The sequence below is a fragment of the Ammospiza nelsoni genome, chromosome Z (assembly GCF_027579445.1).
Source record: "Ammospiza nelsoni isolate bAmmNel1 chromosome Z, bAmmNel1.pri, whole genome shotgun sequence".
Classification (NCBI taxonomy): domain Eukaryota; kingdom Metazoa; phylum Chordata; class Aves; order Passeriformes; family Passerellidae; genus Ammospiza; species Ammospiza nelsoni.
Window position 1 is genome coordinate 85,862,765 of NC_080669.1, and position 14,294 is coordinate 85,877,058.

The 14,294-nt window shown below is 44.4% G+C and overlaps 1 protein-coding gene across 1 annotated transcript in view; it reads right to left on the bottom strand.

The window, feature by feature from the left end:
- EPG5 (ectopic P-granules 5 autophagy tethering factor) overlaps positions 1 to 11,517 on the bottom strand; it is a 52,911-nt gene extending 41,394 nt beyond the window's left edge. The window contains exons 1-10 of the mRNA XM_059491974.1: positions 11,449 to 11,517; positions 9,296 to 10,213; positions 6,856 to 7,099; positions 5,891 to 6,027; positions 5,219 to 5,326; positions 4,170 to 4,243; positions 2,334 to 2,442; positions 1,911 to 2,025; positions 1,264 to 1,414; positions 218 to 373 (exon numbers count right to left, since the gene is read on the bottom strand). Of these exons, the coding sequence (XP_059347957.1) occupies positions 218 to 373; positions 1,264 to 1,414; positions 1,911 to 2,025; positions 2,334 to 2,442; positions 4,170 to 4,243; positions 5,219 to 5,326; positions 5,891 to 6,027; positions 6,856 to 7,099; positions 9,296 to 10,213; positions 11,449 to 11,517 (2,081 nt within the window). The remainder of the gene's footprint in view (positions 1 to 217; positions 374 to 1,263; positions 1,415 to 1,910; positions 2,026 to 2,333; positions 2,443 to 4,169; positions 4,244 to 5,218; positions 5,327 to 5,890; positions 6,028 to 6,855; positions 7,100 to 9,295; positions 10,214 to 11,448) is intronic.
- Between the last annotated feature and the right edge of the window lie 2,777 nt (positions 11,518 to 14,294).

Genomic DNA, 14,294 nt, shown 5'->3' on the forward strand with positions numbered 1-14,294 from the left:
TCTGAGCCAACCACATTCTGAACTGACCAAGACTTCAGAGCTTCTGTCAGGTGCTACAATTCATGGCCTACTTCCTCCCCACCTTGATGCTACCAACGCACTGAAAAATCCTACTTATTTCAGTCTTGTTTAAACCATTAAGTATTTAAAGTTACTCCAAATCCCAGTTTCAAGTATTCAACTCCTCCAAAACTAAGCCAGTGAAGACATTACCCACCTTTTTGCCTTCAGAACATGTAGAACAGCTCTAAAAAACAGCTCATCAAACTCCAGCTGCAATTTTTCCACAGAGTAGGGGTGTTCTACTGATCCATATTGTTTATTGCCACTAACATACTGGGCCCAGTGGTCACTCACATGACACAGTGTCATCCTACACAGCAGAGCAAACAAGACAAAGAAAGATCATTAAGTATGTCACCATCACAGGAAAACACAGACAAGGGCAACCAGATTAGAGTCTAGCCACAAGAGACATGTCCAACATTTTGCCTTCTGGGTTCCGGAGCTTTCCATATAAATTGTATCGGTCAAATTTCTGTGTTCTCTTTCCTTGGTTTTGCAAGCTCACAAGGCACAATATTCTGTTACAGCAAACTAGTTTGTGTGTGACCTTTGGAGACTTAAGGTAACTGTACACAATGAAATGGCAGAAAGTTCATATGGGAATAATTACACTGAGAAAACTACTGCCTCCATAACACAAAGGAAAAGATGGATTTTGTTTCTGATTTGACTGTATTCCCCCTTGAGAATACACTCATAGAAGCCATGTAGAGTAAATGCTAGAGATTTAAAAATAAAGAGCAGTATTTAGGCTTCAAATACATTACTGCAACAATAGGACAATTTGCAGGAAGCAAATTAAAAACCCCAAAACAATTCTGAGTAATAAAGGAAATAAAGCAGTAACATTGGTTATAGATAGGAGAAATTGAAGGAATTCCTGTTTGTTGGGTTTCATTGAGTATACAATACAAGCCTAACAACATCACTAATATATCAGCCTCATGCCCCACAGCTTACCTGGCTCCTCTGTACCAAAAGCATTTACATTTTGCAATTCCCCATTTCAGATTCCCAGACTGGCTAATGCTGAACTGACCCAATGTCAGAGCAAAACCTACCTGAGAACCATTTGGGTGGGGTTTGGGGTTTTTTGTTAGTTTTATGGTTGGTTCTGGGGATTTTTCAGCAGCTCTGAATATCTAATGTATGTATAAAATGGACTAAATCACTCCACAGAGAAAAAAAATCTCTTACTTGATGAGCTGACCAATTCTCTTCACAAACTGCCGGTACCGTGCTCTGTTAAACGTTTCTAATCCCACAGACAGAAGTTCCACTAAGGAGTTTGCAAAGGCAAAAATCTTCATCATCTTCTGGGGAGATGTTTTTTCAGGAAAATAAGCACCTAAGACAGAGACACAAAAATAAGTGCCAAAAAAATAAGTGAATTTTGGATTTTTAAGTAACTTAACAAGCACTCAAATCAACAATTCACCATCTTGTGAACTGGAATGTATGCTTTGTTTATGACATGAACAATAAATACCTGCTAAGTATGAAAGTGCAAATAAACTATGCAGGTAATAAGACCTCTGGCAAGCAATTACAACTAAGAGGTGAGGGGGAAGAATAGCTCTGAAACACTTTTGGGAGTTAACTGACAACCAAACCCAAACTGAGGGAAAAGACTCTAATGGTTTGCATATTGCAATGAGGTTTTTATTTATCCCATACACAGGGCATATACTTCCAGCTCATCTCTATAGCCTGCAAGCTGCTGCACAGGTTCATTATTATTTTTCTCAGAGAGCTTCATAGTACAGTAGCACTCTTGGCAGTGGCAGTCATTAATATAATTAGCATAAACAAAATGAAGAATGACTGTCTAGCAACTGATTTACCTTCAGATGTAAACCCGAGGAATTGCTGAAAGAGCTCGTGAAATGGGAACTGTGACAACAGAGCAATCAAGTCATCTTCCAAGAGCAGAATCCAGCTTGTTTCAGGATCCTCATCCTATAGATAAATACAGGTATTTTCGGTATCTCTACAGTAAAACCAGTAGTAAAGGGCTTCACTATTGTACTAATTTATAGTTTTGATAGGAGCAACTGAAATATTTGAATTCTCTCTGATAATACTCATTACTGGAAGCTCCACTTTAGTTATACCACAGAGATAAATGAGACTAAAATAGAAGTAAATTCAAATCATGCTTTTTAACTTAACAACTCAGATTTTCTTCACTCATTTTACAAAGATAAAGCTTGAACAAAAGCATAAAGGACAAAACAAAGAGAAACAAAAGAAGTAATCTTCTGTACCTCTTCTCCTCCTTCATCTACCAGAGTCCAGTTCCCAGATTCCTTCCCAGAAGAAGAGGAACTTCTCCTTTCACTTGGTTTCATATGGCACATGAAGTCCACACGATTTCTGGTTTAAAGTGAAAAATCAAGGGTAAAAAATTAGAAAACTAAAAATTCTGAATTTAATAACCTTTCAGTTAACAGAAGATATTAAAAATCCAGATGCAAGAGGAAGAATTTAGCAAGTAAAGCAGAAAAATGCCTGGCAGAGAAGGCCCTGGGGGCGCTGGTGCCAGGGGCTGGACACGAGCCCAGGGTGCCCAGGGGGGCAGGAGGCCAATGGCCCCTGGGCTGTCCCAGCCAGGCTGTGACACAGCCCCAGGGCAGGGCCTGTCCCTGTGCCGGCCCTGCTGAGGCAGCTCCAGTGCTGGGGACAGCTCTGGGCCCTCAGCACAAGAGAGACACCGAGGGGCTGGAGCGTGTCCAGGGCAGGGAACGGAGCTGGGAAGGGGCTGGAGCCCCAGGAGAGGCTGAGGGAGCTGGGCAGGGGCTGAGCCTGGAGCAAAGGAGGCTCAGGGGGGCCCTTGTGGCTCTGCACAGCTCCTGACAGGAGTGCAGTGCTCCCCTGGGGACAGCTGTGGAGGAGTCAAACTCTGCTCCCAAGTTACAAATGACAGGACCATAAACAGCCTCAACTTGCACTAGAGGAGGTTTGGATTAGATATTAGGGAAAATTTTTCATAGAAACTTGTTCAGGCACTACAAGAGATTGTTTGGGGCAGTGGAGGAGTCAACATCTCTGGAAGCGTTCAGAAGGCTTGTGGATGTGGCACCAGAGGACACATGGCTCAGCAGTGGACACAGTGGTTCTGGGTTAAGGGCTGGACTCAACAACCTTAAAGGTGTTTTCCAGCCTAAACAATGCTGTGATTGTAAATGACTCTAGGATAACCTGGTTCCTGACATTCAGGAGCTGTAACAGATAAGCCTCAGCTCTTTTACCAGTAAGAGCAGACCCTGTGGAGGCTCTGAGTTATGGTATCAGCATTTGGAGCAGCACCCCAGGCACATTAAGTTGGCCTTTGTTACAAACACAAGTATCAAAGGGCACTGGCAACAGTGCCCTCAGGATACACTGGTTTTCCCAGCCAGTTCTAGAAATTAAATGTAAAAATAAAACCCTTTAAATTAACAGCTTTCAATAACAAGACTCCCACTTAACTCAAACTCAAGCTATCAAGATCACAGTGACAATCCTAAATACCCAGTTTGATTCTTTGACCTCAAAATTTGGGCAGAGGGAGAGGCAAGTTATGTATTTTATCTGGAGAACATAATCGCTTTCACTTGTGAGTGATTTGATTAACTACCTTCTCTAAGCACCACATTTCTACTAGATTTTTTTAGAATTTTTTTTAAAAGGATGAAAATATATCAAGATGCCCAATCAGTGTGTACAACATCTCAACACCTTTACTCAGGGGATTCTATTGCAGCAGAGAGTATAAAAAGAGGAGACAGTATAAAAAACAGGCCACAGTTTTTTCAGTTCTCAGCAAAGCAAGAGATATTTCAGAAGCCACAGTACAAAATGTGTGGGTTTGTCAGTCTTCACAGCTATTTCACAGCTGAAAGAAAGCTGCATCATACTGTGTACAGCAAAAGGAGGTACTGCCAAGGCTGAATTTTAAGATGAATGAGTAAAAAGACCTTGATTTAAACTGTGAATCTATTTGTGCCCACTTTTATGACTTTGCCTGCAATGAACTTTCAGACTTTTACAAGTAGATTGTAGGTTGTGTTTTCTATTCTAAAATAATCAGAACATATTTATAAAATAATGTTCATACTTACTTGACAGGAGACATAAGCAAGGCAAGAGATTGCATGAAATGAAAGACACCCGATGGGTTACCCAAGACTTTGATCTGAAATTAAATGCAAAAATCTAAGTAAATGTAAATAGGCAAAAGGCAAATTATTCTCAGCAGAGAAATTCACATTTCTCATTTCTCATAGCTTTTTGTTAAGACTTAGAAGAATCCATAAATGACAGCATCCACACCCTGGACAAAGTATTGCCATGGCAAAATATTGTGACTTGTCCAAAAGAATTACTGAGAAAAATTAAAGGAGGGGTGGGAGGGGAAAAACCCAGATCAAAAGCTGCACAAAATAAAAGACAACCTCTCTCTTTGTGCCACATGTAGGTCTGGGCACCAGGGGTAATTCAGACACTGAGCACAGGGGAAGATAAAATCCTACCACATTAGGTTAATTGGACTCAATGGTATTAAGGGCCTTTCCCAAGCTAATTTATTCTACTCTATACTTCTACTGCATTGTTTGCCTTTCCTTTTAGTTAAATTTTCCTGTAACTAGATTCCAATGTTTTCTCCTCATAGAAGGGCAAATATGTTCTTTGAAAAACACCCTGGTGCCTTTGGATATCCACAATCCATCTGACCTAGACAAAGTGAACTCTTTCCTTTGTCCCTGAACTTTCCAGGGAAACCAGTCCCACTTCAATGCATAGGATACAAAAAAATCTGTTCCTCCTGATCCCTTACACAGCACAGAGCTGACTCCAATCTCACTTTTTATATACAGCTGAAGTCTAAGTATGCCTTCCACTTTTTAGAGAACACTCCCAAATCCTGGTGCATAAGGCTCCCTTTCATGGAATCTCTCCAGTCAAGAGTGAAGTGTGTTCCCATGTCAACCTGCACATGGTTGTCCTAACATGGAAAAACGTATTCCCTGACAAACCCCTCACTGCCACCATGATTCCACACATCTGGAAAGGCAGTCATGAGGGATTAAGCAGGCACAAGACACTCTCCTCCCCTACCCAGGCCAGTCCCACTCCAACCTGCTGGCAGTAAAGAATTAAACATTCACACCTGGATGAATGGACAAGCCCACTGGCTGATGCCAGCTGGACACCGAAGGATGTGGTTGAAGAGGAAGAGGTGGTCACCTGGACAGCCAATTCTCTGCAGCACAGACACCTACAGGGAAGTGTATTGAAATCAGCTAAATAACCCTGAAGTTCATTTCCTCACAGTCTTGCTAACTAGAGTAATATTGTTCATTTCTCACCCTTTCTAACAAACCTGCATTTTCAGAGCACAGTTACAGGAGAACAATATTTAAAATCTGTTTGCTTGCCTTATGAGCCACAAACCATTTTTTTGGCGTTAAGTAACTATTTTTTCTACAACTGCATTGAAATCTAATTCATTTAGAAACTGGCAGGAACAAAGGTTTCTCCAACATGGCAAGTCTGAACAGCTCTAATTTCAAAATAAGTAAAAGCACAATGAGTATTATTAACTTCACTGTGAGTAGTGTTGGCTGCTCAAGTGCCAATCCCCACTAATGCTACTTGATTTTTTCAGACAAGGGAATCAATTCTAAAGATCTGCTAAGAGATTCTGTTCCTCAAATAGAACAAACCCCATAAAAAAAAAACATTGCCCACAAGACAGGAAGCGAAACAGTGACACTTCCAGAAATTATTCCTGAATTCATCCTGTATGTTGGATCAGATATATCCATGTCTACTCCCTCACCAGTCTCTGCAGCCACATGAGAAGGTCACTGTGAAACTGAGGATCTTCAATAACCCTGCGAGTGAAGCTGAAAAGGACACTGATACATTCCTTCAGATGGCTCAGGTCTGAAGAGAGATTTTCTGACTGCTTTGAAACTGCAAATTAAAAACAGAATTAATGAAGCTTTGAGAAGAAGTAGCAGCATGAAAAATGGGTTTGGGGCTGGACATAAGACTGCTCTCTGTATGAGAGCAGACAGCAAGACATTTCAACACTAAATTTGTCAGAAGAGAATACTTAAGAGCACTTTGTTTAATCTTGTAATTAAGCTCTGGACACTAATTATAAGAAGAATATACTGTGGTTATTCTCACAAAAGGCTTTCCCTCAACATCATTTTTAAGAACCATTTACCATGCACATAAACTATCTGAGAGGTGGAGTGCAAAGGGAGGAGCAATAAGAAAGAAAAATATCTGGGCCAGGAGGAGGAGAAATACTTTAGCTAAAAGATTATATTGGCACAAACTCAAACAAAACACTCAGGATGAAAACCAAAAAGATAGTTCTAAATATTAAGAGCTTAAGATTTCAAATGGCCTTCCAAGAGAAAGTAAAGTAGGAAAAATATCCAGCTCGTTTTAGAATTAGGAAAAAGAACTGTATCAGATATTGCCTTGGACAAAAAAATATTGAGAATTTAGGTGTCCCATCCACACAGTGTTTCAGTACAGTAATCAGTGTCAGTCTGCAGCTCAGACAGCAGAACTTCTGCATTCAGCTTTTACTGCCCAGGTGATAAGGTCAAGACAATTGGACATTTTCCTGTGAGAAAAAAGTTTCACTGATCCCTACAGAAGACCAACAGTTTTTCGTAACAGGGGAGAAACTACAGCACACAAATTCCATGACAAGAGCCCAGAACTCCAGCCACACACAAGGTGCTGGCACCCTGAGCAGGACTGGGAACACAGCAAACACACCTTGTTCCTGCTGCTGCAGGGCCACGGATCTCAGCAGGGACGAGCTGCTGAGCAGCCTGTAAACATAGGACTCCACCTGCAAGCGGGACAGCACCGAGGTGTACGAGTGCAGCGCCAGGGTCTGGTGCACGTGCTCTGCTTTGGCCTCAAAGAGCTTCTTCAGCTCCCCCAGCACGCCCTCGTTCAGCTCCACTGTCTGGAAGCGGTGGTGGCCTGTCACCTTGCACTGATCTGCACACACTCCCTGAAAAGAGAGCAAATATTTTATGTCAGTAGCTCTGACATTTTGTTGGGTCAGCACAACTGAAATCAATCACGATATAACCCTCTCTTAAACAGATTTCAAGGCTTTCATAAAAGGGGACATTTCATAAATGGAAAAGACAAATATTTGGCAATATCCTATGTGCTTTTGAGAGGTGCCAACCACTGAAGATTCATATCCTTGATTTCTGAAGAAAAATATTTCATGAACCCTCAGTAACTTCGGTTTGGAAACAGCCAGAATTTACTTGCCTGCAGCACTGAGAGATGTGAACAAAACCAGGTGTCTCACTCCCAGTGAGTGCACCTGCTTCTCAGTTTACAGATTTCCATAATATTTGGACCTGCTATTTTAAAACTAAAACATTCGCCGGAATGAGATAAATATTTCCCAAACACCCAGGACAAATAATTTGCAGCAATTCCCTACTGCATGTTTAAAATATTTTCCTCTGCCTCATCTCTACTCCTTCAGCACAAGAAAAATACAATAAATCATATTCTTGCTATTCCTACAATAAATAACATTCCTGTTAATCTTTTATGCAATAAGGAAACATTCCTAAGAGCCAGCACTGCAAAAGCTTACCTTGAAAGCATCCCTGTGTTTCCTAAATTAGTAGAGTAAGAATTTTAAATTGGTATAAAGACAACAATTATTCTGTACACACAATAAATATATAGTGAATTGAGACGAAATAAAGCAAGTAGCAATCTTACACAACTCTGTTGTGGCATTAGAAGATGCAAGAGTGAAGCCAAAATTGCTTTTGGTACAGAAAACGATCACTGCAAACCTTAGAATCTAGTGAGGTTCAGTGTTATTCCCCAAGAAAAAGGAAAGTATCCAGATATGTTCAGTTCCTCAACTCTGGTGAAGTGCACTCACAGAAAGAGTAAAATCTACCCTATGCATAGGTGTAGAGCACCTCGGGACAATTTTGATGACGTGTGGGCTATAAACATCATCAGAACAATTTCATTCATTCCCATATTAATGCTGAGCTCCAAAGGCAAGTGCCACAGAAGGAGTCTGGAGGAAAACTTTTCTGATGTGTGCCCCAAAGAGCTCCATAAACCTCTCTGGTTTGCAGGCAAAAATGTTACAGAGTACCAAGCCCATTCTGGAGGTAAGAAAAACCACAGCTACACTTATGGAACAAGTTACTGCAAGTGGATTAGGGAGCCCTAATGCTCCCTCTGAGTTGGGGCGGCTCCTGAGCACAACTCAAGCTCCCTGCAGCAGGAATGACATCAATGGAAACTGTCCCTACCCTTGGCATCAGGCCAGATGGGACATCAGTGCTACAGCCACTCCACCACTGTCCCCCAGGTCTGCCTGGAGTGCTGGGAAACTTCACCTGACACCAGGGACAGAACTGGGTGTACACAGCTCATCCCTTCTGACCCAAAAAGAAATCACCAACACACATCCCACTGCCCTGCACACATCAGAGGTTAAAAATCAAACAAAAAAACTGTCTTAAGTCTCAAGAGGATGATATTCTGAAGTACTGGGGCTCAGAGGAGAGACAGAAAGCAAAGGCAATAATCTCTGGACATGGAACTTTAGAGCCAGAGGAAGTCCAGAGGAAGCAAAGAAGTTGGTAAGAGGACTGGAGCACCTTCCCTATAAAGACAGGCTGAGAAAGCTGGAGCTGCTTAGCCTGGAAAAGAGGAGTGTAGAGACCTCACAGCACCTTCCAGTATCTGGAAGGGGCTTAAATGGAAGCTGGACAAGGATTCTTCACCAGGAACTGTAGCAACAGTAACTGTAGTTCTGTTACTACACAACAGGACAACAAGAAAGAGGTCAAGGAACCAATGACTAAAGGGATTACACTGAAACAAGGGGTAATTTAGGCTAGTTATTAAGAAAAAAAACCCTTTACTGTGAGTGTGGTGAGACACTGGCACAGGCAGCCCAGGAAGGTTGCCCCAATCCTGGCAGTGCTCAAAGCCAGGCTGGGTAAGGCCTTGAACAACCTGGTCTAGTGTGAGGTGTTCCTGCCCATAGAAAGCAGGGTTGGGATTAGATGATTTTTAAGTCCCCCCCCCCCCAAGCTCTTAACATTCTGTGATTCTTTTACAACAAAACACCTCAACTATGATAAACCTGGCAAGTAAAGTTAACTTCCAAATAGTCTGGGCTCAAAAGCAGCTTCAGCAACAGCACCTGCACAGTTTTCTGCTGTTCCTTGAAAGTCCATAATCTCCCCTTCACATTTTGGCAGTCTGTTGCCATGGCCTGCAGCTCTGCCTCAGCCAAGAGCAGCTGCTTCCTGCAGCGCATGTAGTTCAGGAGCAGCTCGTAGAACTCGTGCCTGTCCTGGTGAGCCACGCTCTCGAACTCCTCGGCGTAGGAGTCGACATTCTCCAGCCAGGAGCAGGGCTCAAAGATCTTCAGCTGCTCCCTGGTGAAAGGCACCAGCTCTGGCTCGGAGGGCAGCTCTGGGTACAGCCTCTCGTGGTGCAGCAGGGGCTTCACTGCCACGATGGTGGGCTTCTCGTAGGACAGCTCCAGGGACAGGTCTGGGTACGCCGGCCGCGCAACGCGCGCCTTGCACTTCTCGGGGCGCTGGGAGGTGCTGGGGGGAAGCTTCTCTGAAGAGCAGCAGAGAGGATCTCTGAAGTCTGGTCGGTTTTCAGCTCTTCTGCCCTGCACAAAGCCCATCACTGACAGAGGGGGAGCAGTACTGGACTGAAAGGTACTGCTCAGTAAGTCAGAATTTCTAGATCCACTAGCACCTGCCTCCACAGGGCTCTGAGGTTTGTCCAACTTGCTCTTCTCAACACCCCCCACACATTCCTCCTGGGAAGGATCAGCTTTGACCTCTTCTGCATCTTTGGGAGGCTCCAGAGCCACTGCCAGAGCCCCTTCATTTGCTGAGGATAAATGATTTTGGGGGGTGTCAGACACATCAGTTACAGCTCTTCTATTTTCTACTTCATCTCTGAGCTGAATTTCTGTGAATTCTGCAGTATGTTCCACTTGCACTCTCACGGCTTGAGAAGACCCTTCTGCCACAGGAGGCAGGAAAACATCATCAGGCTCTTGTACCTGGGGCTCCTCATTACTTCTTTTCTTTTTTTCCTAAGAAAACAAAAAATTAACAGTGTCACTACCAAGTGAATCCCTTCATCTTGCATCCCAAATCCCCCCAACACCAAAAGTAGTATTTGTCAGCATTATGACTCCAAAAGCCCTTTTAAATATATTAATTTTCATAATATTAAAGATAAAAATAAATATACCAAACAAATCCCTGTTCTTTAGCTGCCCTATGAAGACTGTCTACCACTGTGTGGTTTTGTGCTCTTGCACAAGGCTTCAACATTTCTAAGCAAAAATCTATAAATATCACAGGACAGACTGTTTAATCAACACAGAAAACAATCAACACAACACACCTAAGAAGAGTTACTCAATCTCACCTATTGACAGGAAAAAAAAACCAAAACAACAAAGTTACTCTGTGATCCAGATCCATCTTACGGTTACAGAATATTTTAGTGACTAGGAAAATATTTTCAAAACAGTAATTTCAGAACAAAGCAAGTCTGGAATGTAACCCTTAGCTACATTCTAAAACCATGGTAATTACTGAAATACCTACTTTCAGCAAGCAATACATAGAAAAACTTAACAGTGTCATTAAAACTGTTAATCAATTTAAAATCACAATTAGTTTGAGGCTCAATAATTCCCACAAATCTAATCTAAACTGTAGATTAGCTTCCTTTCCAAAAACACAGCACAGGAAATGAACTAAGATTTTGATAATCTGTAAATCATTTGCCAATTCATTGGCACAGTGATTAGCCAATCTGTAAATTGTGTAGATCTAGCACTTTATTAGGAGCAAAACCCAGGAGTTAGGTCACAGTGCTCCAGTTTTGGATGACCCAGATAATGTAACAATGAACACAGGTGAAATGAGTACAAGCTTTTAATTTTGGGGAAATAATAATAGGAAAAAGTCTACAGTTCTGGAAACTTGCTTGCAGTATCACATATAATTTTACTAAACATCTGTATGTTTTTGCCTTAAGAGAAAGCATAAATGAAAACAGCCCAAACCAAGGCACTATTGATCAAGAACACCTTGATCTCAAGGCTAATTTTACTCTGAACATATGGTCATAGGTCCTTTAAAAAAAAAAGGAATTACTCTGGCTTGGGCTTCATACTGTTTTCTGGTGTATTAAAAGCTGTAAACACCTCTGATCATAAAACAGCTCTGACTCACTGCAGGTGAGAGGCTAAAAATACATCAGTGCAATTCTGTAAGCCAGGACTTGTCATAATAAGCATCTCCTGACAATTACCTCAAAGTCAATAATGTCCACAGGATAGTGCATCACTAAATCATATTTGCTCAGTGTATTGATCCACATATTTCACACAAACACACGCTGGTCCTCTCCCCTCTACAATCTCAACGTTTCCTCTTGCACTCCTCATACAGAATAAACTCCCTTTATCTCTCAGTATCACCCTGCATCCCTGCCAGACACAGCTCTTTTTTAAAATGTATGATGTGCCTTTCAGTTCTCACTCTCCTAGGCAAAATAAACGGCACAATTGTTGAAAGAGATTTCATCTGAAAAAGAATGACAGAAATCAAGTTCTGAACTAACACAGAGGAAAATTCTGCTTAAGCCACATATGAAAGAACCCCAGAATGGTTTGGCTTTAAGGGACCTTAAACACCATCTCATTCCAACCTTTCCATAGGCAGGGACACTTCCACTGGACCAGGTCACTCCAAGCCCTGTCCAACCTGGCCTGGAACACTCCCAGGGGTGGGAAAATGGCAGCTGCTCCTCAGCCTTGCCCCATGCCTGATGCTGCACAAGTTTAACTTTGGGGCTACCGTTGTCAGAAGGCCCTGGGCTCCACTCCACCACTTGGCAGCTCTGCAGCTGAGCCAGCCTTTTTCTCTCAGCTCACAAGAATTCCAGCTTTTCAAAGGAATTGCATTACAGCTTTTCCTGTGGCATGGAAATGGAAAAGTCCTCAATGTGACTGACCTGCAAACTGCATCCTCAGGCACACCCCGCTATTAAGAGAGGTGAGCACAGTAATAGCAACAGAAATACCAGAAATGGGTTGTGCGCAGCACTGGAGAATTCAGGGTTCTCACATGTGACACCTCCAGTGAATTGTTTCTCAGTGAATTTCACCTGCAAGGGATGGCTGAAGACTGCAGTCACCACACACACGTCCTTAATGAAACAGCAGTGTCATCCATGACTCACCACCTTCCTGCAGGGAACCGATTCTCTTAGGCAGCAGTCTGAAGGTCTGACTGCCTTGCACTCGACAGGGGGCTGAACCAAAACCAAAACAACAGCACAGTAATTCTTCTGGGATTGCTTTTCCTGGCAATCTTTACTTGCCTTCCCTTCAGGAAGCACACCCACACTTGACACTTAGATTTAACTGGATTTACAGAACACTGGTTGATTAATTCAGTGTTTTCAAAGAGCTTTGACAGTCATGTCCTTGCTCTATATGGTTGTCCATAGGGACAAAAAGAAAGAGGTCAAGGAACCAAGGAAAACATTTCCACTTTGTCAGGTAGTTCAAATCATTCCCACAAACATTCTGGATAAAGAAAATAAAGCCTTCAGAAAGCTGTCAGTACTAATATCATGAACAAGGAACACACTCAAAACAGAATAAAAACCTAGGAAGAGTGATACTTAAAAACTGCAGCACCAACTTATGAAGAAGCAGCACTATCATGTGTTACACACAGCATCATGTTCTCAGCATTTCAAAGCCAAATGTAGACAAGATGGAGTATCACAGAATCACTGAACTATTTGGGTTGGAAGGGAATTTAAAGATCATCTCATTCCATCCCCTGCCATGGGCAGGGACACCTTCCACTATCCCAGATTTCTCCAAGCCCTGTCCCGCCTGATCTTGAATATTCCCAGGGATCCAGGGGCAGCCACAGCTGCTCTGGGCACCCTGGGCCAGGGCCTGCCCACCCTCCCAGCCAGCAATTCCTAATTCCCAATGTGCCAAAATCTGTGCCTGCCCTCTGGCAGTGGGAGCCATTGCCTGGGTGCTGTCCCTGCCTGCCTTGTCCCCAGGGGCTGTGCAGCTCTCCTGGAGCCCCTGCAGGCCCTGGCAGGGGCTCTGAGGTGTCCCTGGAGCTTCTCTTGTGCAAGTGAACACTCCCCAGCTCTGTCTGCAGGACTGTCTGCCCACACTACAGTGAAACACTGTAAATGCGGGGGAGCTCCAGCGCTGCACATTCCCTCAGCTCTCCCACAGGACACGGGACCACTGAGGAGGCCGCAGGACAAGGTAATAAAAACTTGTTAACATCCTGCTACAGCACAAGGCCCGTCACCACCCTCACACGCCTGGCAAACACTACGAAACCCACGGATACGGAGTGCAGAACAGCAGGAATCTTTTTACGGAACAAAAAAAAAACCCAAAAAAGCACAACAACGTCACCCAGACACGCTCCCCCACTCTCCACCCTCCACCATTAGAGGCCGCACAAACACGGATGTAAACACGGCCTGGCGCGGCCACCCCCACACGCGGGTCGCTCCCTCGGCCCAGCGGCGGCGGAGCACGCCCCGAGACCCCCCCGGTGCCGGTGCCGGTGCCGTTACCTTGGGGCGGGAGCGGGCGCGGCGCGGGGGTCGCACGGCCTCGGCCATGGCCCCGCTCCCCGCGCTCAGGCGGCCCCGGGCCGCGCAGGGACGGGCGGCGGGACACGCCCCCGCCGCGCCGCCCAATCACACACAGCCATGGGCGGCGGGACACGCCCCCGCCGCGCCGGCCAATCACAGGGCGCAGCTGGGGCGGGGCGGGGCCGCGGCCGTGAGGGAGGGACGGGGCGGGGCGGGGCCAGGGGCTGAGGGAGGCGGGGGGGTCCGGGCCCAGAGAGCGTCGGTGGGGTCAGAGAGACACTCCGTGGGGACACACAGACACTCCGTGGGGACACACAGACACTCCGTGGGGACTCACAGACACTCCGTGGGGACACACAGACACTCCCTGGGGACACACAGACACTCCGTGGGGACACACAGACACTCCCTGGGGACACACAGACACTCCGTGGGGACACACAGACACTCCCTGGGGACACACAGACACTCCGTGGGGACTCACAGACACTCCGTGGGGACACACAGAC